The 26,358-nt window shown below is 56.4% G+C and overlaps 3 protein-coding genes and 1 long non-coding RNA gene across 11 annotated transcripts in view; 2 read left to right on the top strand and 2 right to left on the bottom strand.

Annotated features, from left to right (window-relative positions):
• Window positions 1-1,055: 1,055 nt before the first annotated feature.
• Window positions 1,056-5,644, top strand: LOC107307373 (uncharacterized; the record flags this gene model as incomplete). Its single annotated transcript, XM_032441789.2, has 2 exons — window positions 1,056-1,653; window positions 4,361-5,644. Coding segments are annotated over 2 exons (1,170 nt in total), but the record flags the coding sequence as incomplete, so codon positions are not given.
• A 584-nt stretch (window positions 5,645-6,228) lies between these two features.
• Window positions 6,229-18,007, bottom strand: ZBTB45 (zinc finger and BTB domain containing 45). Of its 2 annotated transcripts, none has more exons than XM_085550634.1 (3): window positions 17,820-18,007; window positions 11,595-13,315; window positions 6,229-7,791 (listed from the first exon to the last, which is right to left on the bottom strand). In XM_085550634.1, exons 1-3 carry the CDS (start codon window positions 17,999-18,001, stop codon window positions 7,445-7,447), a joined length of 2,250 nt encoding a protein of 749 aa, XP_085406760.1. In that variant the 5' UTR covers window positions 18,002-18,007; the 3' UTR covers window positions 6,229-7,444. The 2 variants fall into 2 exon arrangements, with proteins under 2 accessions (XP_085406760.1, XP_085406761.1); XM_085550635.1 differs by lacking the exon at window positions 17,820-18,007 and adding an exon at window positions 13,515-13,524.
• Window positions 13,131-26,358, top strand: part of MYH14 (myosin heavy chain 14) — a 26,517-nt gene continuing 13,289 nt past the window's right edge. For 2 of the 7 annotated variants that reach the window (XM_085550648.1, XM_085550645.1), the window contains exons 1-6: window positions 13,134-13,269; window positions 21,366-21,431; window positions 22,787-22,837; window positions 23,831-23,992; window positions 24,066-24,194; window positions 26,105-26,193. In XM_085550648.1, the coding sequence (XP_085406774.1) occupies window positions 21,402-21,431; window positions 22,787-22,837; window positions 23,831-23,992; window positions 24,066-24,194; window positions 26,105-26,193 (461 nt within the window). In that variant the 5' untranslated portion in view covers window positions 13,134-13,269; window positions 21,366-21,401. Of the gene's footprint in view, window positions 13,270-20,262; window positions 20,333-21,365; window positions 21,432-22,786; window positions 22,838-23,830; window positions 23,993-24,065; window positions 24,195-26,104; window positions 26,194-26,358 lie in introns of those variants that run through there. The other 5 variants (XM_085550646.1, XM_085550649.1, XM_085550647.1 and 2 more) reach the window with 5 other exon arrangements.
• The window catches only part of LOC146760173 (uncharacterized), a 13,787-nt gene continuing 11,418 nt past the window's right edge, over window positions 23,990-26,358 (bottom strand). The window contains exon 3 of the long non-coding RNA XR_014947302.1: window positions 23,990-24,128. This is a non-coding gene — a long non-coding RNA (uncharacterized LOC146760173). The remainder of the gene's footprint in view (window positions 24,129-26,358) is intronic.

Below are 26,358 nucleotides of genomic sequence, written 5' to 3'. Positions count from 1 at the left end.
ACCCCATTACCACCCACCCCACCTTCTCCCCCCGATATCCCCCCTCATCTTTCCCCCCATTATCCCCCATACCCCTCATCTCTCCCCTCATCCCCCATCTCCCCCCTTCCTCCTCATCTCTCCCTCCATATCCCCCCACCCCCATATCCCTCCTCATCTCTCCCCCCATTTCCCCCATATCCCCCCATCTCTCCCCCCATTAACCCCCATATCCCCCCTTATCTCTCCCCCCATTACCCCCCTCCCCCCACATCCCCCCTCATCTCTCCCCCAACTACCCCCCACCCCCATATCCCCCCTCTTTCTCCCCCCGTTAACCCCCCACTCCCCATATCCCCCCTCATCTCTCCCATTACCCCCCATCTCCCCATATCCCCCCTCATCTCTCCCCCCATTACCCCTCATCTCTTCCCCCATTACCCCCACCCCCCATATCCCCCCTCATCTCTCCCCCATTGCCCCCCATATCCCCCTTCATCTCCTTCCCCATTACCCCCCAACACCCATATCTCCCCTCATCTCTCCCCCCATTACCCCCCACTCCCCATATCCCCCTTCATCTCTCCCCCCACATCCCCCCTCATCTCTCCCCCCATTTCCCCCCATATCCCCCCTCATCTCTCTCCCCACATTAACCCCCACCCCCATATCCTCCCATATCCCCCCTCATCTCTCCCCTCATCCCCCATATCCCCCCTTATCTCTCCCCCCGTTGCCCCCCACTCACCATATCCCTCCTCATCTCTCCCTCCATGTCCCCCCACCCCCCAATATCCCTCCTCATCTCTTCCCCCATTTCCCCCCATATCCCCCCCATCTCTCCCCCCATTAACCCCCATATCCCCCCTTATCTCTCCCCCCATTACCCCCCGCCCCCCCTATCCCCCCTCATCTCTCCCATTACCCCCCATCTCCCCATATCCCCCCTCATCTCTCCCATTACCCCCCGCCCCCCATATCCCCCCTCATCTCTCCCCCATTACCCCCCCCCATATCCCCCCTCATCTCTCCCATTACCCCCCACTCCCCATATCCCCCCTCATCTCTCCCTTCTCCCCCCTCCAGCTCCAGGACCACCCCCGGCTCCGACCCACCGTCCCTTCAGCCCCCAACTCCCCCCCGCAGCGTCTCCCCCTGCTCCCCCTCCTGCTCCCAGTCCTCACCGTTGCACCGACTGCGGCAAAACCTTTGGTGCCCGCTCCCGCCTGGCCGTCCACCGCCGCGTTCACACAGGTGAGCGCCCCTTTGCCTGCACCCACTGCGGCAAACGCTTCAGCCAGAGCTCGGCCTTAGGCCTACACCGTCGCTTACACACCGGGGAGAGGCCTCACGTGTGCACCGAGTGCGGCAAGGCCTTCACCGTGGCCTCGCACTTGGCCGTTCACCGCCGCGTGCACACGGGGGAGCGGCCCTTTGCTTGCGCTCATTGCAACAAGCGTTTCAGCCAGAGCTCGGCCTTGGCTCTGCACCTCCGCGGTCATACGGGTGAGAGGCCTCACGCCTGCAGCGACTGCGGCAAAGCCTTCGCCGTGGCTTCGCATCTCACCGCTCACCGGAGGATTCACACCGGGGAGAAGCCGTTTCCTTGCCCGCGGTGTGGGAAGTGCTTTCGGCAGCGCTCGGGGCTTGTCACTCATCAGAGGGGGCACAAATAGGACGTGGGGGCAACAAAGAGGCCTTGGGGACACAAAGTGGCCTTGGGGACATCAGGATGGACCTGAAAGGACACCGGGGGTCAATGAAATGTGGACATGAATCCATTGAGGGCATTGGAACAGGCTCCAAGTGTCGCCTATCAGTTATCAGATGGGACATAAAGAGGCCTTGGGGACATCAGGATGGACCTGAAAGAACACTGGGGGTCAATGATATGGGGACATGAATCCACTGAGGACATCGGAACAGACTCCAAGTGTCACCAGGAGCCCCAGAGGCTCTGAAATATGGACATTAGGGATCCCTTCAGCTCTATATGGACATAGGAATCCCTTCAGCTCTATATGGACACCAGGGATCCCTTCAGCTCTATATGGACACCAGGGATCCCTTCAGCTCTATATGGACACCAGGGATCCCTTCAGCTCTATATGGACACCAGGGATCCCTTCAGCTCTATATGGACACCAGGGATCCCTTCAGCTCTATATGGACACCAGGGATCCCTTCAGCTCTATATGGACATCAGGGATCCCTTCAGCTCTATATGGACACCAGGGATCCCTTTACCTCTATATAGACATAGGAATCCCTTCAGCTCTATATGGACATAGGGATCCCTTCAGCTCTATATGGCCATCAGGAATCAGGGTTGTCCCCTGCTCAGCTCTGCCCCTTTGTGGGGGGGTAACGTGGGGATAAAGGGAGTCAACATTGGATGTTAACACCATCGAGTCTCGGTCCTCCGAGCGGTGCAGAGCGGCCCCGCTGCTTCCGGGGTTGGGGGCGGAGCGATATGGGGGAGGGTCGAGGGGGGGGAGGGGGCTGCGCTGCCCTATAGACCCGGTCCTGGGTCCGGGGAGCCCCGACCCCTCCCGTTATCACCGTGTGTTCACCCACCCCACGTTCATTGTCCCTTCAAGGACCCACCGCCCCCCCATCAGCTCTATGCCCCCCTCAGAATCCCATCCGTACCCATTGCCCCCCCCCACCCCCCACGTTTGCTATAGGGTTGCTATGGGGTTGGTATAGGTTTGCTATAGGGTGTCCCCTCGTTCTGAAGCCATGGAGCAGCTGGATGAATGGGACAGGGATGGGGACACGGACACTGCTGAGCATCGAGGTGAGTCCTGGGATGTCATGGGGGGGTGGGGGGATGGAGGGAGGGATGGATGGGGAGATGGGGGTAGGGAGGGAGGGATGGGGGCATGGGGGGATGGATGGGAGGATGGAGGGAGGGAGGGATGGATGGGGGCACAGAGGGAGGGATGGAGGGAGGGATGGGGAGATGGAGGGAGGGATGAGGGGATGGAGGGATGGATGGGGAGATGGAGGGAGGGAAGGATGGATGGGGGCATAGAGGGAAGGATGGATGGGGGCATAGAGGGAAGGATGGATGGGGGCATAGAGGGAAGGATGGATGGGGGGATGAAGGGAGGGATGAATGGAGGGATAGGGGCATGGAAGGAGGGATGGATGTGGGGATGGAGGGAGGGATGGATGTGGGGATGGAGGGAGGGATGGATGGGGGGACGGAGGAAGGGATGGGGGGATGGAGGGAGGGATGAATGGAGGGATAGGGGCATGGAGGGAGGGATGGGGGGATAGATGGGGGCACGGAGGGATGGACGGGGGCACGGAGGGATGGATGGGGGAATGGAGGGATGATGGGGGGATTGAGGGAGGGATGGGGGCACGGAGGGATGGATGGGGGGAGGGATGGGGTGATGGGTGAGGGAGGGATGGATGGGGAGACGGAGGGAGGGATGGATGGGACGAAGGGAGGGATGGATGGGGGCAGGGATGGGGGGATGGAGGGATGGATGAATGGGGGCACAGGGATGGACGGGGGGATGGAGGGATGGATGGGGAGATGGAGGGAGGGATGGACGGGGGCACAGAGGGAGGGATGGGGGGAGGGATGGGGGGATGGAGGGAGGGATAGGGGCATGGAGGGAGGGATGGGGGGATGGATGGGGACACGGGGATGGGTGGGGGCACATAGGGATGGATGGAGGGAGGGATGGGGGCATGGGGGGATGGACGGGGACACGGAGGGATGGATGGAAGGATGGATGGGGACATGGAGGGATGGGGACATCAGGGATATATGGGGGCACGGAGGGAGGGATGGATGGAGGGATGGGGGCATGGAGGGATGGATGGGGGGATGGAGGGAGGGATGGGGGCATCCCATAGTGGGCACAGCCAGGAGGGGATTGAGGACACACAGGGATATAGAGTCATAGTGTTCCTCCATAGTGCTCCTGTGGCTGTTCCCTGCTCTATCCATGCTAGGGATGGAGGTATGGCAGCTCTGCAGTCCAACCCCAACCCCAAACCAGCTGCTTTTGGAGCGGGTTCCTCACAGCCCCATCCTGGGGGGAGGTCTGAGGGTGTTCCCAGTCCATAGGGAACGGGAGCTTTGTGGGGTCCCTGCACTGAACCCAAAGCAGGTCTGACTCCAGACTTAAATCAGTCAATACATCCCATTTAAGCCGTGCCCCTCATGGCCACCTCCAGATGAGACTGTTCTGAGAGGGCACCGCGTGGCTTGGTTGGTAATTGGGCTGGTCAGAAGGGTAATTAGGCAGCTCAGAGAGGGTAATTAAGAAGATAATTAAGGACACCTCCATGGTGACAGGGTAATTAAGAGGGTAATTAAGGACCCCCTATGGTGACACACATCTTTCTCCCACCACAGGCACCACGGAGACCCCCGAGGCGGACCCCCCCCCTATCCTGATGGCATCCCCATTGTCTTCACCACCCCTAGAGCTGCACTGGGCCTGGGGGCTGCCCCCCACATCCCTTCAGAGCGCTCGGAAGCCCTATAAGTGCACAGAGTGCGGCAAAGCTTTCGGGCAGAGCTCGCATCTGATGCACCACCTGGGCACCCACACGGGAGAAAAACCCTACAAATGCAACGGCTGTTCTAAAAGCTTCACCCAAAACTCCAACCTGCTCCAGCACCAACGCACCCACACGGGTGAGAAGCCCTACCAGTGCAGCGCCTGCGGCAAACGCTTTGCTTGGAGCTCCAACCTCAGCCAGCACCGCCGCCTGCACAGCGGCCTGAAGCCTTTCCAGTGCTCCCAGTGCGACAAGTGCTTCAGCGAGAGCTCCCGACTGGTGGAGCACCAGCGAACTCACACCGGTGAGAAGCCTTATCTCTGTCCTGATTGCCCGAAAACCTTCAGCCGCAGCTCACACCTCATCCGACATCGCCGCCTCCATGATGCTGAGCAGGGACCCGGCCTGGCCTTGCAGCTCTGAGGGGCTCCCTGGGGTGATGATGGAGGCCATGATTCATCTTGGAACGTGGTTTGCCCTCATCCGCCACCTCCATGATGCTGAGCAAGGACCCAGCCTGGCCTTGCAGCTCTGAGGGGCTCCTTGGGGCCATGATTCATCTTTGGAATGATGATGGAGGCCATGATTCATCTTTGGAATGATGATGGAGGCCATGATTCATCTTTGGAATGACGATGGAGGCCATGATTCATCTTTGGAATGACGATGGAGGCCATGATTCATCTTTATAACATGGTTTGCCATCATCCAACACCGCCGCCTTCGTGATGCTGAACAAGGACCCAGCCCAGCCTTGCACCAAGGGCTCTGAGGGGCTCCCGGGGCCCATCATTCATCTTTGGAATGATGATGGAGCCCATGATTCATCTTTGGAATGATGATGGAGGCCATGATTCATCTTTATAACATGGTTTGCCCTCATCCGACACCGCCGCCTCCACGATGCTGAGCAGGGACCCAGCCCAGCCCTGGCCTTGCAGCTCTGAGGGGCTCCCTGGGCCCATGATTCATCTTTATAACGTGGTTTGCCCTCTTGGTGCCCATCATCAATAGGAAGATTGATGGAAGACCCACGGCGTGACCTACAGCTATTGCAGCCCTTCTGCATTGGCCCCTATGAGGGGGGTTTGACCCAGTGGGTGTTTGACATGGAGATAAAGATATCAGCAAGATACATGATGTGGTTGGGGGTTGGGGTGTCCTATAGCTCCTCTGTGGGATGTGGTCGGGCCTTGTTGACGCCATCCATCAACACAAAGACATGGGGAGGACCTGAGACGTGGCTGATGGCTGCAGCCCTTCTATGGTGGCCATATAACCATGATCCAGCCCTTCTATGGTGCCCATATAACCATGATCCAGCCCTTCTATGGTGCCCATATAACCATGATCCAGCCCTTCTATGGTGCCCATATAACCATGATCCAACCCTTCTATGGTGGCCATATAACCATGATCCAACCCTTCTATGGTGCCCATGGGTCCATGATCCAACCCTTCTATGGTGGTCATATAACCATGATCCAGCCCTTCTATGGTGGCCATATAACCATGATCCAGCCCTTCTATGGTGGCCATATAACCATGATCCAACCCTTCTATGGTGGCCATATAACCATGATCCAGCCCTTCTATGGTGCCCATATGCCCACGATCCAGCCCTGCTGCCACCCACCATCTGGGTGGGAGCCCCATGGGCAGGCAATGGGGCAGGAGGGATTTCGAAGGAAAATAGTTGCATTAATGGCACAAAACGAGTCCTTAAAACCTGCGTGTTGATTTACATCCCCCCCAGAGCGCGTTGAACCACCCCCCCCATAGCCGCGGTTCAGAGGTAAAAGGGAAACCCCCATTATTAACACATCCTGGGTGCGAGGGGATGAGTGGGATAGACCCCATCTGTCCATCCAGGGCATCAAACCCACATCAGGGAGGTCAAAGTCCTTTGGGTTTCACCCCATGGGGCTCAAAGAGTTGGTATAGGGGTGGTGGGATACCCCTATGCCAAAGAGTCAGTCTAGGGGTGTTGCAACCCTATGGGGTACCCCTACGTCGATCTAGGGGTGGTGGCAACCCTATGGTGGTACCCCTATGCCACATGAGTGTGACTGGCCCCCACATCCTTGGTGTCAAAGAGTCGGTCTAGGGGTGGTGGCAGCCCTTTGGGATGGACCTCATCCATCCATCCAGGGCAACAAACCCACATCAGGGGGGTCAAAGTCCTTTGGGTTTTACCCCATGGGGCTCATAGAGTCGGTCTAGGGGTGGTGGGGTACCCCTATGTCAGTCTAGGGGTGGTGGCAACCCTATGGGGTACCCCTATGCCATGTGAGGGGTGGTGGCAACACTATGGGGTACCCCTATGCCACGTGAGGGGTGGTGGCAACCATATGGGGTACCCCTATGCCACGTGAAGGGTGGTGGCAACCATATGGGGTACCCCTATGCCACGTGAAGGGTGGTGGCAGCCCTATGGGGTACCCCTATGCCACATGAAGGGTGGTGGCAACCCTATGGGGTACCCCTATGCCACGTGAGGGGTGGTGGCAACCCTATGGGGTACCCCTATGCCACTTGAGTGTGACTGACCCCCACATCCTTGGTGTCAAAGAGTCATTCTAGGGGTGGTGGCAGCCCTTTGGGATGGACCTCATCCATCCATCCATCCATCCATCCATCCATCCATCCAGGGCATCAAACCCACATCAGGGAGGTCAAAGTCCTTTGGGTTTCACCCCAGGGGGCTCATAGAGTCAGTCTAGGGGTGGTGGGGTACCCCTATGCCACGTGAGGGGTGGTGGCAGCCCTATGGGGTACCCCTATGTCCGTCTAGGGGTGGTGGCAACCCTATGGGGTACCCCTATGCCACATGAGTGTGATTGACACCCACGTCCTTGGTGTTAAAGAGTCAGTCTAGGGGTGGTGGGGTACCCCTATGTCAGTCTAGGGGTGGTGGCAACCCTATGGGGTACCCCTACGCCACATGAGTGTGACTGACCCCCACATCCTTGATGTTGTCTGGTGGCGGTGGTCCCGGTGGTGGTCCCGGAGGTGGCCCTGGGGGTGGTACAGGGTGGGTGGCAGCCACGTGTCGCTCGAGGAGGGTGCGATGGGAGAAGCCTTTGGTGCAGAGGCGGCACTGGAAGCGCTCGGGGCGGTGCGTGCGCATGTGGACGTTGAGGGAGCTCTTCTGGGTGAAGCGTTTGCAGCAGACGGTGCATTGGAAGGCTCGGACCCCAGTGTGGGTCACCATGTGCTTCAGGAGGTAGTCACGGAGCGAGAAGGAGCGCCAGCAGATGGAGCATTGGTGGGGCTTCTCGCCTGCAAAGAGATGGGTCAACGTGATCAACATGGAGCTACGTAGGCTGACAGCAGATCATCATGGGCCTACATGGGTCAACGTGGATCAACATGGAGCTACATAGGGGCCAACATGGGTCAACGTGATCAACATGGAGCTACATAGGAGCCAACATGGGTCAATGTGATCAATATGGAGCTACGTAGGAGCCAACATGGGTCAATGGGATCTACATGGAGCTACGTAGGAGCCAACATGGGTCAATGTGATCAACATGGGTAAACATGATCAACATGGAGCTACGTAGGCTGACAGCAGATCATCATGGGCCTACATGGGTCAACGTGGATCAACATGGAGCTACATAGGGGCCAACATGGGTCAATGTGATCAACATGGAGCTACATAGGGGCCAACATGGGTCAATGTGATCAACATGGAGCTACATAGGAGCCAACATGGGTCAACATGATCAACATGGACCTATGTAGGGGCCAACATGGGTCAATGTGATCAACGTGGAGCTGTATAGGGGCCAATGTGGGTCAACGTGATCAACATGGGTCAATGTGATCAACATGGGTCAATGTGATCAACATAGAGCTACATAGGGGCCAACGCGGGTCAATGGGATCAACATCGAACTATTAAGGGGCCAATATGGGTCAACGGGGGTCAACATGGGTCAGTGTGATCAACATGGAGCTACATGGGGGACAGCATGGGTCAGTGTGATCAACATGGAGCTACATGGGGGACAGCATGGGTCAGTGTGATCAACATGGGTCAATGGGATCGCCTGCAAAGAGATAGGTCAATGTAGAGCACCAGGGATTGGTTATGGGGCAGTGTGGAGCACCACGGATCAATTATGGGGCAGTGTGGAAGACCACGGATCAGTTATGGGTCAACCTGAGGCAACACAGATCAGTTACAGGCCAACATGGTGCAGCACAGGTCAACATGATCAACATGGAGCTACGTATGAGCCAACATGGGTCAGTGTGATCAACAAGGAGCTACGTAGGGGCCAACATGGGTCAATGGGATCAACATGGAGCTATGTAGGAGACAACATGGGTCAATGTGATCAACATGGAGCTACGTAGGGGCCAACATGGGTCAATGGGATCAACATGGAGCTATGCAGGGGCCAACATGGTCAATGGGATCAACATGGAGCTACGTAGGAGCCAACATGGGTCAACATGATCAACATGGAGCTACGTAGGAGCCAACATGGGTCAACATGATCAACATGGAGCTATGTAGGAGACAACATGGGTCAACGTGATCAATATGGAGCTATGTAGGGGCCAGTGAGGGTCAACGTGATGAACATGGGTCAATGTGATCAACATGGAGCTATGTACAAGCCAACATGGGTCAGTGTGATCAACATGGGTCAACGTGATCAACATGGAGCTACGTAGGGACCAACATGGGTCAATGTGATCAACATGGAGCTACGTAGGGGCCAACATGGGTCAATGGGATCAACATGGAGCTATGTAGGAGACAACATGGGTCAATGTGATCAACATGGAGCTACGTAGGGGCCAACATGGGTCAATGGGATCAACATGGAGCTATGCAGGGGCCAACATGGTCAATGGGATCAACATGGAGCTACGTAGGAGCCAACATGGGTCAACATGATCAACATGGAGCTACGTAGGAGCCAACATGGGTCAACATGATCAACATGGAGCTATGTAGGAGACAACATGGGTCAACGTGATCAATATGGAGCTATGTAGGGGCCAGTGGGGGTCAACGTGATGAACATGGGTCAATGTGATCAACATGGAGCTATGTACAAGCCAACATGGGTCAGTGTGATCAACATGGGTCAACGTGATCAACATGGAGCTACGTAGGGACCAACATGGGTCAATGTGATCAACATGGAGCTACATAGGGGCCAACATGGGTCAACGTGATCAACATGGAGCTACGTAGGGGCCAACATGAGTCAATGTGATCAATATGGAGCTATGTAGGGGCCAATGTGGGTCAACGTGATCAACACAGGGCTACGTAGGGGCCAACATGGGTCAACGTGATCAACATGGAGCTACATAGGAGCCATCATGGGTCAACATGATCAACATGGAGCTACATAGGGGCCAACATGGGTCAATATGATCAACATGGAGCTACGTAGGAGCCAACATGAGTCAATGTGATCTACATGGGTCAACGTGATCTACATGGAGCTATGCAGGCTGACAGCAGCTCATTGTGGGTCAACATGAGTCCACATGAGTCGTATGTGGGCCAACAGAGGTCAAAAGAGAGCGATGTCGTCAACGTGAATCCACAGTGGTAGCAAAACAGATCAACGTAGGTCAACATACATCAACATGCATCAACATGCATCAACATACATCAACATGCATCAACATACATCAACATGCATCAACACAAGGGTCAACTCAAAGCAAATGAGCACACATCAATGTAGATCAACACGGGTCAACATCGTCCAAAACAGATCAACCCTGATTCAGCATCAGACAACCTCACCTTAACACATCAGTATGGAACGGTGTGGGTCAACAAAGAACAATGTGGGTCAACACACATCAACGTGGGTCAACAAAGAACAATGTGGGTCAACACACCAACGTGGGTCAACACAGAGCAACGTGGGTCAAAACAGAACAACGTGGGTCAACACAGAGCAACGTGGGTCAACACAGAACAACGTGGGTCAACACAGCAACGTGGGTCAACACAGCAACGTGGGTCAACTCACATCAACGTGGGTCAACACACATCAGTGTGGGTCAACACAGAGCAACGTGGGTCAACACATAGCAATGTTGGTCAACACACATCAATGTGGGTCAACACACAACAATGTGGGTCAATACACATCAACGTGGGTCAACGCACATCAACGCGGGTCAACTCACATCAATGTGGGTCAACACAGAGCAACGTGGGTCGACTCACATCAATGTGGGTAAACACACATCAACGTGGGTCAACAAATCAACGTGGGTCAACACATCAATGTGGGTCAACACAGAACAACGTGGGTCAACTCAGAACGTGGGTCAACACAGAGCAACGTGGGTCAACAAATCAACGTGGGTCAACTCACATCAACGTGGGTCAACACAGAGCAACGTGGGTCGACTCACATCAATGTGGGTAAACACACATCAACGTGGGTCAACAAATCAACGTGGGTCAACACATCAACGTGGGCCAACACAGAACAACGTGGGTCAACACAGAACAATGTGGGTCAACACAGCAACGTGGGTCAACACAAAAAAACGTGGGTCAACTCAGAACAACGTGGGTCAACTCACATCAATGTGGGTCAACACTCATCAACGTGGGTCAACACATCAATGTGAGTCAACACAGAACAACGTGGGTCAACACAGCAACGTGGGCCAACACATCAACGTGGGTCAACACACACCAGCATGGGTCAACCCAGAACAACGTGGGTCAACACAGAACAACGTGGGTCAACACAGAACAACGTGGGTCAACTCACATCAACATGGCTCAACACACATCAATGTGTGTCAACACACATCAACGTGGGTCTGCTCTGTCCTTAAACCCCCCCCCGTCCCCCAAGTACCCCACATCTCCCCCATATGGCCCCCATATCCCCTTACCACAGTGGATGAACGTGTCCCTAAACCCCCCCCCGGCCCCCAGAGACCCCACGTCCTCCCCATATACCCCTGACATCCCCCCCATATCCCCTTACTAGAGTGGATGAACATGTCCCTAAACCACCCCTGGCCCCCCAAGGACCCCACATCCCCCCATATCCCCCACATCCCCTTACCCGAGTGGATGAACATGTGCTTGCTGTAGTTCTTCCTGGAGCTGAACGTCTTCTGGCAATGGCCGCACTGATACGTCGGCTCAGGGCGTCGCGCTGTCCCGGCCCTTGACACCTTATGGACCCCAATGGGGGCTCCACCACCCGCCCCCCCTTCCCCAACCCCCTCCTCATAAAGGGGCGGCACTTGGGGGGTGAACCCCAAACTGCTCCCCCCACCTCCCAGCCCCACCTCAGTCCCAAAGGCCGGACCCCTCCCCACTTTGCCCCCATCATCCCCCTGCCAAGGGGGCAGGAAGGCGTCAAAGACATCGGGGGCATCGAGAAACAGCGGCTCTTCAACAGGGAACGGCATTGGGGGCACTGAGCCTTCATCATCATCATCATCCTCCTCCTCTTTAATAGGCAGCTGGAGCCTCAGGGGCTGCCTCTGCTTGCGGCTATGGCAGCTGGGTGCCCCATAGCATCCTTCTGCTGGTGGGGCTGCCCCATAGCACCCATCGTGTCCTGATGGTACCAAGAGCTTGTGATGGGCATCGCCCCCATCCGATAACACAGGAGGGGCTGCCCCATAGCACCCGTCGTGTTCTGATGATACCAAGAGCTCCTGGAGCTTGTGCTGAGCCTCATCCCCATCTGATAACGCAGGAGGGGCTGCCCCATAGCAGCCATCATGTCCTGATGGTGGCACCAAGGGGGGCTGCCTCTGCTTATGGCTATGGGAGCTGGCTGCCCCATAGCACCCATCGTGTTCTGATGGTACCAAGGGGGTCTGCCTCTGTTTACAGCTGGGTGCCCCATAGCACCCATCATCCTGTTCTGATAGTGGGGCTGCCCCATAGCACCCATCGTGTTCAGGTGGCACCAAGAGCTCCTGGAGCTGGTGCTGAGCATCATCCCCATCCGCTAACCCAGGATGGTTCCGAGTGGTACCACCCCCATCCAATAACCCAGGATGGTTCCGGGTGGTACCACCCCCATCCAATAACCCAGGATGGTTCCGAGTGGTACCACCCCCATCCAATAACCCAGGATGGTTACGCGTGGTACCACCCCCATCCAATAACCCAGGATGGTTCCGAGTGGTACCACCCCCATCCAATAACCCAGGATGGTTCCGCGTGGTACCACCCCCATCCAATAACCCAGGATGGTTCCGAGTGGTACCACCCCCATCCAATAACCCAGGATGGTTCCGGGTGGTACCACCCCCATCCAATAACCCAGGATGGTTCCGAGTGGTACCACCCCCATCCAATAACCCGGGATGGTTCCGAGTGGTACCACCCCAATGCAATAACCCAGCAGGGGGTCGGTTGGGGGGCAGCCCTTTGTGTCCCTGGCAGATGATCTGGGTGCACTCATCGATCACCGTTTTGATCTGCAGGACGGAGGCGGCCGTGAGCATCTGAAGCGCCTCGGAACGAGCCACGGCCAAGCAGCCGCTATATAGGAACTCCAACAGCCGCCGTACGGCCCCGCTGGGCACCACGGGAGGAACCTCGATGGCGGAGTGACCCAAAAGGAGTTTGTCGTGGAAGAAGGGGCTGCCGGCCGCCAGGACACAGCGGTGGGCGCGGAACGTGGAGTCGCGGATACGGACGGTGACGTCGCAGAAGTGACCGCCCAGACGTTGGACGTTGAGGGTCTCTAAGAGAGAGCGGCTGAAGTTGTGAAGGTGGATGGAATGGACCGGCTCCGCCATGGGGAGATGATGGGGGGACCTGGAGGGGGAGATAAGAGGGTGAGGGGGCAATATATGGGGTGTCACATATGGGGTGTCACTATATGGGGGGGGACAATATGGGGGTGTTGAGCTGGAAGGACCTGGAGAGGAGGATATAAGAGAATATAAGGGGGTGAGGGGGCAAAAAACGGGGTGTCACTATATGGGGTGTCACGTTATGGGGTTGGGGGTGTCACCTTATGGGGTGTCACTATATGGGGGAGAATGAGGGACCTGGAGGGGGGAGGTAAGAGGATATAAGGGGTGACGGGGCAACGTATGGGGTGGCACACTATGGGGTGTCACTGTATGGGGTCAGGGGTGTCATCTTATGGGGTGTCACCTTATGGGGTGTCATCTTATGGGGTGTCATCTTATGGGGTCAGGGGTGTCACCTTATGGGGTTGGGGGTGTCAACTTATGGGGGGGACAATGGGGAGGATGGAGGGACCTGGATGGGGGAGATAAGAGGGTATAAGGGGGTGAGGGGGCAACGTATGGGGTGTCACACTATGGGGTGTCACTGTATGGGGTCAAGGGTGTCATCTTATGGGGTCAGGGGTGTCACCATATGGGGTGTCACCTTATGGGGTGACATCTTATGGGGTCAGGGGTGTCACCTTATGGGGTCAGGGGTGTCACATATGGGGGGAAGGGGTACCTGTGGGGTGTCACCATATGGGGTTGGGGTGTCACTTTATGGGGTGTCATCTTATGGGGTCAGGGGTGGCACCTTATGGGGTCAGGGGTGTCACATATGGGGGGAAGGGGTACCTGTGGGGTGTCACCATATGGGGTCGGGGGTGTCACATATAGGGTGTCACTGTATGGGGTCAGGGGTGTCACCTTATGGGGTTGGGGGTGTCACCTTATGGGGTGTCACATATGGGGTGGCACCTTATGGGGTCAGGGGTGTCACATATGGGGGGAAGGGGTACCTGTGGGGTGTCTCCTTATGGGGTTGGGGGTGTCACCTTATGGGGTGTCACTATATGGGGTCAGGGGTGTCACTATATAGGGTGTCACTATATAGGGTGTCACTATATGGGGTGTCACCATATGGGGTTGGGGGTGTCACATATGGGGCCGGATACCTGTGGGGGTGGCTGAGGACCCCTTCTCCCCCCCCACCTTGGGGGGCAACACCGAGCACCCCCATGAGGCTTATAGGGCACCTATAGGGGCAGCTGGGAGGGGGGGGGGGCTTATGGGGCATCTATAGGGGAACATATGGGGTGGGGGCTTATAGGGCACCTATAGGGGCACATATGGGGGGGGGCTTATAGGGCACATATAGGGGGACATGGAGGAGGGGTTATAGGGCACCTATAGGGGGACATATGGGGGGGTTATAGGGAGCCTATAGGGTCAGCTATGGGGCACCTATGGGGGTGGGGGGGTTTATAGGGCATCTATAGGGGCAGATGGGATAGACTTATAGGGAACCTATAGGGGCAGATATGGGAGGGCTTATAGGGCACCTATAGGGGGACATATGGGGTGGACTTATGGGACACCTATAGGGGGACATGGGGGGGTTATAGGGCACCTATAGGGGTATATATGGGGGGAGGGCTTATAGGGCACCTATAGGGGTTTATATGGGGGGAGGGCTTATAGGGCACCTATAGGGTGATATATGGGGGCTTATAGGGCACCTATAGGGGACAAGGAGGGGCTTATAGGACGCCTATAGGGTCAAATAGGGGGGGCTTATAGGGCACCTATAGGGGGATATATGGGGGGAGGGCTTATAGGGCACCTATAGGGTCAAATAGGAGGGGGTTATAGGGCACCTATAGGGGTTCTATGGGGGAGAGCTTATAGGGCACCTATAGGGGGACATGGGGGGGGCTTATAGGGCACCTATAGGGTCACATAGGGTGAACTTATAGGGCACCTATAGGGGTTTATATGGGGTAGACTTACAGGACACCTATAGGGGTTCTATGGGGGAGGGCTTATAGGGCACCTATAGGGGGATATATGGGGTGGACTTATAGGGCACCTATAGGGTCACATATGGGGGGGCTTATAGGGCACCTATAGGGGTAGATGGGGTGGGCTTATAGGGCACCTGTAGGGGGACATGGAGGGGCTTATATGGAACCTATAGGGTTACATGGGGGGGGCTTATAGGGCACTTATAGGGGCAGCTGGGAGGGGCGGGGGCTTATGGGGCATCTATAGGGGAACATATGGGGTGGGAGCTTATAGGGCACCTATAGGGGCACATGGAGGAGGGGTTATAGGGCACCTATAGGGGTATATATGGGGGGAGGGCTTATAGGGCACATATAGGGTCACATAGGGGGGAGCTTATAGGGCACATATAGGGTGATATATGGGGGGAGGGCTTATAGGGCGCCTATAGGGGACAAGGGGGGGCTTATAGGGCACATATAGGGGTTTATATGGGGTGGATTTATAGGGCACATATAGGGTCACATGGGGGGGAGCTTGTAGGGCACATATAGGGGGACATGGAGGAGGGATTATAGGGCACCTATAGGGGGACATATGGGGGGGTTATAGGGAGCCTATAGGGTCAGCTATGGGGCACCTATGGGGGTGGGGGGGGTTATAGGGCATCTATAGGGGCAGATGGGATAGACTTATAGGGAACCTATAGGGGCAGATATGGGAGGGCTTATAGGGCACCTATAGGGAGACATATGGGGGGCTTATAGGGCAGCTATAGGGGCAGATGGGGTGCCTATAGGGGGACATATGGGGTGGACTTATGGGACACCTATAGGGGGACATGGGGGGGTTATAGGGCACTTATAGGGGTTTATATGGGGGGAGGGCTTATAGGGCACCTATAGGGGTTTATATGGGGCGGACTTATAGGGCACCTATAGGGGCACATGGAGGGAGGGGGCTTATAGGGCACCTATAGGGTCACACATGGGGTGAACTTATAGGGCACCTATAGGGGCAGATGGGGTGGGCTTATAGGGCACCTATAGGGGCACATGGGGGGGCTTATAGGGCACATATAGTGTCACATATGGGGTGGGGGCTTATAGGGCACCTATAGGGGCACATGGAGGAGGGGTTATAGGGCATCTATAGGGGGATATGAGGTGAACTTATAGGGCATCTATAGGGGCACATGGAGGGGGCTTATAGGGTGCCTATAGGGTCAAATAGGGGGGGCTTATAGGCTGCCTATAGGGTCAAATAGGGGGGGCTTATAGGCTGCCTATAGGGGGACATGGGGGGGCTTATAGGGCACCTATAGGGGTTTATATGGGGGGGGGGCCTATAGGGCACCTATAGGGGTTTATATGGGGGGGGCCTATAGGGCACCTATAGGGGTTTATATGGGGGGAGGGCTTATAGGGCACCTATAGGGTCACATATGGGGGGGCTTATAGGGCCCCTATAGGGGTAGATGGGGTGGGCTTATAGGGCACCTGTAGGGGCACATAGGGTGAACTTATAGGGCACCTATAGGGGGATATATGGGGGGGCTATAGGCTGCCTATAGGGGGACATGGGGGGGCTTATAGGGCACCTATAGGGGTTTATATGGGAGGAGGGCTTATAGGGCATCTGTAGGGGGATATATGGGGGGGCTTATAGGGCACCTATAGGGGTTTATATGGGGGGAGGGCTTATAGGGCATCTATAGGGGGATATATGGGGGGGGAGCTTATAGGGCATCTATAAGGGTTTATATGGGGTGGACTTATAAGACACCTATAGGAGGACATGGGGGGGCTTATAGGACACCTATAGGGGTTTATATGGGGGGGCCTATAGGGCACCTATAGGGGCAGATGGGGGGCACCTAAGGAGGAGGGCGCCTATAGGGGCACATATGGGGGGCTTACAGGCCGCCTATAGGGGGGCATGGGGGGGCTTATAGGGCACCTATAGGGGTTTATATGGGGGGAGGGCTTACAGGGCATCTGTAGGGGGATATATGGGGGGGGAGCTTATAGGGCTCCTATAGGGGTTTATATGGGGTGGACTTATAGGACACCTATAGGGTCACATATGGGGGGGCTTATAGGGCACCTATAGGGGGACATATGGGGGGCTTATAGGGCACCTATAGGGGACTTGGGGGGGCCTATAGGGCATTTATAGGGGGATATATGGGGTGGGGGCTTATAGGGCACCTATAGGGGCACCTTATAGGGCACCTATAGGGGGATATATGGGGGGAGGGCTTATAGGGCACATATAGGGTCACATAGGGGGGAGCTTATAGGGCACATATAGGGTGATATATGGGGTGGACTTATAGGGCACCTATAGGGGACTTGGGGGGGCCTATAGGGCATTAATAGGGGGATATATGGGGTGGGGGCTTATAGGGCACCTATAGGGCACCATATAGGGCACCTATAGGGGACATGGGGGGGGTTATAGGGCACCTATAGGGGGATATATGGGGGGCTTATAGGGCGCCTATAGGGGCCCCAGTCATGACGTCACGGGGAGCCGATGACGTCACAGTCCGGGTTGGGGGCGGGGCTTCCACTCACCTCTTTCCCGCGCCACCGGCCGCCGCCCCGCAGAGCCGCCGCTTCCGGTTTCCGGTTAGTTCGTCACTTCCGGTTAGGAAGATAGGCGGAAGTGAGCGAGGATCATAGAGAGCGGTGGTCCTCCAACCGCCTCGTACCATAGAGACGAGCAGGAGGTGGACGGGCTGCCCTATAGACCCCATAGAGCTCTATAGGACTCTAAGGGCCCTATAGAGCCCTATAGAGCCCTATTGACCCCATATAGAGCCCTATTGACTTCATATAGAGCCCTATTGACCCCATATAGAGCTTTATTGACCTCATATTGAGCCCTATTGACCCCATATAGAGCTCTATTGGCCCCATATAGAGCCCTATCATATAGAGCCGTATTGACCCCATATAGAGCCCTATTGATTCCATATTGAGCCCTATTGACCCCATATAGAGCCCCATTGACCCCATATAGTGCCCTATTGATTCCATATTGAGCCCTATTGACCCCATATAGAGATGCATTGCCCCCATATAGAGCCCTATTGATTCCATATTGAGCCCTATTGTCCCTATATAGAGCTCTATTGATTCCATATAGAGCTCTATTGACCCCATATAGAGCCCCATTGACCCCATATTGAGCCCTATTGACCCCATATAGAGCCCCATTGACCCCATATAGAGCCCTATTGTCCCCATATAGAGCTCTATTGACCCCATATAGAGCCCCATTGGCCCCATATAGAGCTCTATTGACCCCATATAGAGCCCTATTGACCCCATATAGAGCTGCTTTGACCCCATATAGAGCTTTATTGACCTCATATTGAGCCCTATTGACCCCATATAGAGCTCTATTGACCCCATATAGAACCCTATTGACCCCATATAGAGCCCTATTGGCCCCATATAGAGCTCTATTGACCCCATATTGAGCCCTATTGACCCCATAATGAGCCATATTGACCCCATATAGAGCTCCATTAACCCCATTTATAGCCCTATTGACTTCATATAGAGCTCTATTGACCCCATATAGAGCCCTATTGACCCCATATAGAGCTGATTTGACCCCATATAGAGCCCTATTGACCCCATATAGAGCCCTATTGACCCCATATAGAGCTGATTTGACCCCATATAGAGCCCTATTGACCCCATATAGAGCCCTATTGACCCCATATAGAGCGCTATTGATTCCATATAGAGCCCTATTGACCCCATATAGAGCTCTATTGACCCCATATAGAGCCCTATTGACCCCATATAGAGCTCTATTGACCCATATAGAGCCCTATTGACCCCATATAGAGCTCTATTGACCCCATATAGAGCTCTATTGAACCCATATAGAACCCTATTGACCCTATATAGAGCCCTATTGACTTCATATAGAGCCATATTGACCCCATATAGAGCCCTTTTGACTTCATATAGAGCTCTATTGACCCCATATAGAGCTCTATTGACCCCATATAGAGCTGCTTTGACCCCATATTGAGCCCTATTGACCCCATATTGAGCCCTATTGACCCCATATAGAGCCCTATTGACCCCATATACAGCTCTATTGACCCCATATAGAGCCCTACTGACCCCATATAGAGCTCTATTGACCCCATATAGAGCCCTATTGATCCCATATAGAGCTCTACTGACCCTATATTGAGCTCTATTGACCCCATATATATCCATATTGACCCCATATTGGGCCCTATTGACCCCATATTGAGCCCTATTGACCCCATATAGAGCCCTATTGACCCCATATAGAGCTGCTTTGACCCCATATAGAGCTCTATTGACCTCATATTGAGCCCTATTGACCCCATATACAGCTCTATTGACCCCATATTGAGCTCTATTGACCCCATATAGAGCTCTATTGACCCCATATAGAGCCCTATTGACCCCATATAGAGCCCTATTGACCCCATATAGAGCCCCATTGACCCCATATAGTGCCCTATTGACCCCATATAGAGCCCTATTGACCCCATATAGAGCCCCATTGACCCCATATTGAGCCCTATTGACCCTATATTGAGCCCTATTGACCCCATATTGAGCCCTATTGACCCCATATTGATCCATACTTACCCCATATTGACTATGTTGACCCCATATTGATCCATATTGACCCCATATTGAGCCCTATTGACCCCATATTGATCCATGTCGGCCCCACATTGCTCTCTATTGACCTTCACGTCCCTGTTCTATGCTTGGGTGCCCAGCTCTATGCATGAATACCCTATTAAGATGCTTTGGGTGCCCATGTCTCTGCATGGCTGCCCTATTAAATGCTTTGGGTTTGGCCATAATACCCCAATGTCACCACCCAGCCCAACCCATCCCAACCCACCTGTGTCCCCTGAGGGGGGGGCGGGCACCGGGTACAGCCTGGAGGGGAGGGTGGAATAATAGGGTGGAATAATAGGGCCGGGGGGGGGGGTGGGGGGGGTGGGAGGTTCCTTGTGTCCCTCCTGTGCCCGAGGCTTGGGTGGCATCGGCAGTGCCAGCACTGCAGGGACCGGGTAAAGTAACGGGGTGTAGGGGGGGGTCTGTCAGCAACCCCCCCCCTATACCTTTATGGGCTCCTATTGGGGGGGTTATGGGGTCTATACCTTTAAGGGCTCCTATGGGGGGGGTTATGGGGTCTATACCTTTAAGGGCTCCTATAGGGGGGGATTGTGGGGTCTATACCTTTAATGGCTCCTATTGAAGGATATAGGGGGTATCAGCCCCCACCCCCCCCCCTTCTATACCTTTAAGGGCTCCTATGGGGGGGGTTATGGGGTCTATACCTTTAAGGGCTCCTATTGGGGGGGGGGTTGTGGGGTCTGTACCTTTAAGGGCTCCTACTGAAGGATATAGGGGGGTATCTATCAGCAACCCCCCCCTCTATACCTTTATGGGCTCCTATTGGGGGGGGTTGTGGGGTCTATACCTTTAATGGCTCCTATTGAAGGGTATAGGGGGGTATCTATCAGCAACCCCCCCCTTCTATACCTTTATGGGCTCCTACTGGGGGGGTTATGGGGTCTATACCTTTAAGGGCTCCTATTGGGGGGGGGTTGTGGGGTCTGTACCTTTAAGGGCTCCTATAGAAGGATATAGGGGGGTATCTATCAGCAACCCCCCCCTCTATACCTTTAAGGGCTCCTATTGGGGGGGGTTATGGGGTCTATACCTTTAAGGGCTCCTATTGGGGGGGGGGGGTTGTGGGGTCTATACCTTTAAGGGCTCCTATAGAAGGATATAGGGGAGTATCAGCCCCCACCCCCCCCCTTCTATACCTTTAAGGGCTCCTGTTGGGGGGGTTGTGGGGTCTACACCTTTAAGGGCTCCTATAGAAGGATATAGGGGGGTATCACCCCCTACCCCCCCCCTATACCTTTAAGGGCTCCTATAGGGGGGGGTTATGGAGTCTATACCTTTAAGGGCTCCTATAGGTGGAGGTTGTGGGCTCTATACCTTTAAGGGCTCCTATAGGGGGGGTTGTGGGGTCTGTACCTTTAAGGGCTCCTATTGAAGGATATCTGTGGGGGGGGGCTGCTGTTATTGTAGTGTCTTCTTGAAGCCCCCCCCCCACTTTGCATTGTGATGGATGAGGGGACCCTCAGGCTGGCACAGGTAAGTGGGGACTGGGTTAAAAGGGGGGGGGGGGGCAGTGAAAGGAGCTGGGGACCCCCATAGGGATACAGAGGCCCCATAGGGAGCCCCCCAGACCCCCATAGAGATCCATAGGCCCCATAGGGACCCCCAGAGCCCCATAGAGACCCCCCAGACCCCCATAAGGAACCCCCAACCCCCATAGGGACTCCCAGCCCCCATAGGGACCCCCAGACCCCCATAGGGATCCATAGACCCCATAAGGACCCCCACAACCCCCATATAGACCCTTAGACCCCCATAAGGACCCCCCAGAACCCCATAGGGATCCGTAGGCCCCATAGGGATCCCCACCCCCAATCCCCATAGGGATCCCCAGCACCCATAGGGACCCTCAGCCTCCATAGGGACCCCCAGACCCCCATAGGGACCCCCAGCCCCCATAGGGATCCATAGGCCCCATAAGGACCCCCACAACCCCCATAGGAATCCATAGGCCCCATAGGGAACCCCCAGACCCCCATAGGGACCCTCAGCCCCCATAGGTACCCCCTTCCCCCATAGGGACCCTCAACTCCCATAGGGATCCATGGTCCCCATAGGAACCCCCAGACCCCCATAGGGACACCCAGCCCCCATAGGGACCCTCAGCCCCCATAGGGACCCCCAGACCCCCATAGGGATCCCTAGGCCCCATAGGGACCCTCAGACCCCATAGGGACCCCCAGCCTCCATAGGGACCCCCAACTCCTATAGGGATCCATAGTCCCCATAGGAACCCCCAGACCCCCATAAGGACCCCCCAGCCCCCATAGGGATCCATAGGCCCCATAAGGACCCCCATAGGAATCCATAGGCCCCATAAGGACCCTCATAGGGATCCATAGGCCCCATAAGGACCCCCATAGGGATCCAGACCCCCATAAGGACCCCCCCTTCCCCCATAGGGCCCCATAGGCCCCATAGGGAACCTCAGACCCCATAGGGACCCCCAGACCCCCATAGGGATCCATAGGCCCCATAGGGACCCCCAAAGAGACCCCCAGACCCCCATAAGGACCCCCCAGCCCCCATAGGGACCCATAGACCCCATAGCCCCCCCCACCCCCCCTTCCATCCCATCTTTCCCCTTACCAGGGCCCCACATCCCCCCTCCCCCTTCATTGACCCCATTGGGACGCAGCCAGCCCCACGGCTGGAACTGGGACACGGGGCGGGGACGTGGCCATCGCTGGCCCTCAGCCCAATGCAGCTCTGTATCCACCGTGGGAAAACACCCGGGGGGGGGGTTGGGGGGGGGGAGGGGATGGGAGACCCCCCCCCATATTAACCCACCCCCCCATTGACCCCATTGATGTCCCCATCCCCCCCCCCAGGCCAAGCGAAGGATGGAGCTGGAGGCGGAGCTTCGTGAGCTCAGCAACCAGGTGGGCGGGGCTTAAAAAGGGGGCGGGGTTAAGGAGCTGTCACTCAACGCAAAGCCCCGCCCCTTTGTAGTAATGGAGCTGTCAATCAAACGCCGTGCCCGCCCTGATAGGTGGCCTTAAAAGAGAAGGGGGCGGGGTTAAGGAGCTGTCACTCAATGCAAAGCCCCGCCCCCTTTGTATTAACGGAGCTGTCAATCAAACGCCGTGCCTGCCTCCTATAGGAGCTCAGCAACCAGGTGGGCGGGGCTTAAAAGAAAGTGGGCGGGGTTAACGAGGTGTCACTCAACGCAAAGCCCCGCCCCCTTTTATTAACGGAGCTGTCAATCAAACGCAAAGCCCCGCCCCTTTGTAGTAATGGAGCTGTCAATCAAACGCCGTGCCCGCCCTGATAGGTGGCCTTAAAAGAGAAGGGGGCGGGGTTAAGGAGGTGTCACTCAACGCAAAGCCCCGCCCCCTTTTATTAATGGAGCTGTCAATCAAACGCCGTGTCTGCCTCCTATAGGAGCTCAGCAACCAGGTGGGCGGGGCTTAAAAGAGAAGGGGGCGTGGTTAATGAGCTGTCACTCAACGCAAAGCCCCGCCCCCTTTGTATTAATGAGCTGTCAATCAAACTCTGTGCCTGTCCTGATAGGTGGCCGTGAGCTCAGCAACCAGGTGGGCGGGGCTTAAGAGAAAGGGGGCGGGGTTAAGGAGCTGTCACTCAACACAAAGCCACGCCCCCTTTGTATTAATGGAGCTGTCAATCAAACACCGTGGCTTAAAAGAAAGGGGGCAGGGTTAAGGAGGTGTCACTCAACGCAAAGCCCCGCCCCCTTTTTGTATTAACGGAGCTGTCAATCAATCGCCGTGCCCGCCTCCCATAGGAGCTCTGTAATCAGATGGGCGGGGCTTAAAAGAAAGGGGCGGGGTTAAGGAGCTGTCACGCAACGCAAAGCCCCGCCCCCTTTTGTATTAACGGAGCTGTCAATCAAACGCCGTGCTCGCTTCCTATAGGTCGCCGCTTTGGGGCGGAGCTTGGAGCAGGAAAGGGGGCGTGTCCTGTTGGAGGGCGGGGCCTTGAGGGCCATGGAGATGGCGGTGGGCGGAGCCAAAGCCAGAGTGGGCGGAGCCTGCAGGGCCCGGGATCGAGCATGGGAGCGGCTGAGACAGCAACAGGTGGGCGGGGTCAAAGGTGATTGGTTGGGAGGGGTGGAAAGGGGCGTGGTCTAACGGAGAGCCGCCCAATCAGGAGGCGGGGAGAGATTTGTGGGCGGAGCTTGAGGCGGCGAGGAAGGCGAGGGAAGGGGCGGAGCTTCGGAGGAAGGAGGCGGAGTCACGGTGTAAAAACATGGAGGAGGAGATACGCAGCATGAGGCAGGTGGGCGGGGCTAAGGGGAAGGGGCGGGGCTAAAGGGAAACGGGGCGGGGCTAAAGGGAAAGGGGGCGGGGCTAAAGGGAAAGGGGGCGGGGCTAAAGGGAAGGGGGGCGAGGCTAAAGGGAAAGGGGCGGGGCTAAAGGGAAAGGGGCGGGGCTAAAGGGAAAGGGGCGGGGCTAAAGGGAAAGGGGGCGGGGCTAAAGGGAAAGGGGGCGGGCTACGGGAAGAGGGCGAGGCTATGAGAAAGTGGGCGGGGCTACGGTAGAGTGGGCGTGGCTATGGGAAGTGGGCGGGCTGTGGGAAAGTGGGCGTGGCCAATGGAAAGTGGGCGGGGCTAAAGGGAAAATGGGGCGGGGCCACGGGAAAGTTGGCGGAACTGTGGGAAAGTGGGCGGGGCTTAAGGGAAAGTGGGCGTGGCTATGATAAAGTGGGCGTGGCTATGGGTATGTGGGCGTGGCTATGGGAAAGTGGGCGGGTTATAGGGAAGGGGGCGTGGCTAAGGGAAAGTGGGCGGGGCTTAAGGGAATGTAAGCGGGGCTACGGAAAGTGGGCGGGGCCAAATGAAAGTGGGCGTGGCTATAGCAAAATGGGCGGGGTCAAATGAAAGTGGGCGGGGCTATGGGAGAAGTAGGCGTGGCTGTGGGAAAGGGGGCGGGGCTACGGTAAAGTGGGCGTGGCTATGGATGTGGGCGTTGCTATGGGGGTGTGGACGAGGCTATGGGAAAGTGGGCGGGGCTATGAGAAAGTGGGCGGAGCTATGGGAAAATGGGCGGAGCTACGGAAAGTGGGCTGGGCTATGAGAAAGTGGGCGGAGCTATGGGAAAGGGCGTGACTACGGAAAAGTGGGCGGGGCTATGAGAATGTGGGCGGGGCTATGGTGAAGTGGGCGGGGCTACGGGAATGTGGGCGTGGCCAAGGCAAAGTGGGCGGGACTACACGATAGTGGGCGGGGCTGCGGGAATGTGGGCGGGGCTACGGAAGAATTGGGCGGGGCTATGTGAAGGGGGGCGGGGCTTAAGGGAATGTGGGCGGGGCTATGATGGAGTGGGCGGGGTGTGGGAAAGTGGGCGTGGCTGTGGGAAGTGGGCGGGGCCAATGGAAACTGGGCGGGGCTATGGGAAAGTGGGCGAGGTTATGGGGAGGGGAGTGGCATATGGAAAGTGGGCGGGGCCAAATGAAGGAGGGCGTGGTCAAATGAAAGTGGGCGGGGCTATGGGAAATGGGCGGGGCTATGGGAAAATGGGCGTGGTCAACTGAAAGTGGGCGGGGCTACGGGAAACGGACGGGGCTACACGATAGTGGGCGTGGCTATGGGAAGTGGGCGTGGCTAAGGGAAAGTGGGCGTGGCTATGGAATGTGGGCGGGGCTATGTGGGAAAGTGGGCTGGGCTACGGGAGTGTGGGCGGGGCTTAAGGAAAGAGGGAGGTGCTATGGAATGTGGGCGTGGCTATGGGAAAGTGGGCGTGGCTATGGAAAGTGGGCGCGGCTATGGGAAAGGGGGCGTGGCTATGGAAAGTGGGCGGGGCCAAGGGAAAGCGTGTGTGGTTATGAGAAAGTGGGCGGGGCTATGGGAAAGTGGGCGGGGCTATAAGGCAAAGTAAGAGTGGCTATGAGAAAGTGGGCGGGGCTTAAGGAAAGTGGGCGGGGCTATGGATGTGTGACTGGCGGTGGGAAAGTGGGCGGGGCCAAGGGAAAGTGGGCGGGGCTATGGGAATATGGGAGTGGCTTAGGGGGAAATGGGCGGGGCTATGGGGAAGGGGGCGGGGCTACGGCTGTGTGGGCGTGGCTACACAATAGTGGGCGGGGCTTACAAGTGATTGGCATCCCCAATTGTCTCGGGGGGGGGGCGGGGCTAAAGGGAAGGGGGCGTGGCTTATCGCGGTGGGCGTGTCCCTGTTTGGCCCCGCCCCCAGGCCGTGGCAGCTGCCAATCACGCCCGACAACGGGCAGAGCAGGAGCGGGATGAAATGTCAGGTCACGTGACCCCCCCAGCAACAACCACGTGAGTCCCCCCCCCACCTTTAGCCCCGCCCACAGCCCCATATAGACCCTATGGCTCCATATAACCCCATACCCCATCCCCTATGGACCCTATAGCTTCATATAACCCCATACACCATCCCCTATTGACCCTATAGCTCCATATAACCCCATACCCCGTCCCCTA

The sequence above is a fragment of the Coturnix japonica genome, chromosome 6 (assembly GCF_054131305.1).
Source record: "Coturnix japonica strain WE chromosome 6, WE-NBRP24, whole genome shotgun sequence".
NCBI classification, from domain to species: domain Eukaryota; kingdom Metazoa; phylum Chordata; class Aves; order Galliformes; family Phasianidae; genus Coturnix; species Coturnix japonica.
Note: the sequence above shows the minus strand (reverse complement) of the source record. Positions and strands in the feature narration are given on the sequence as shown.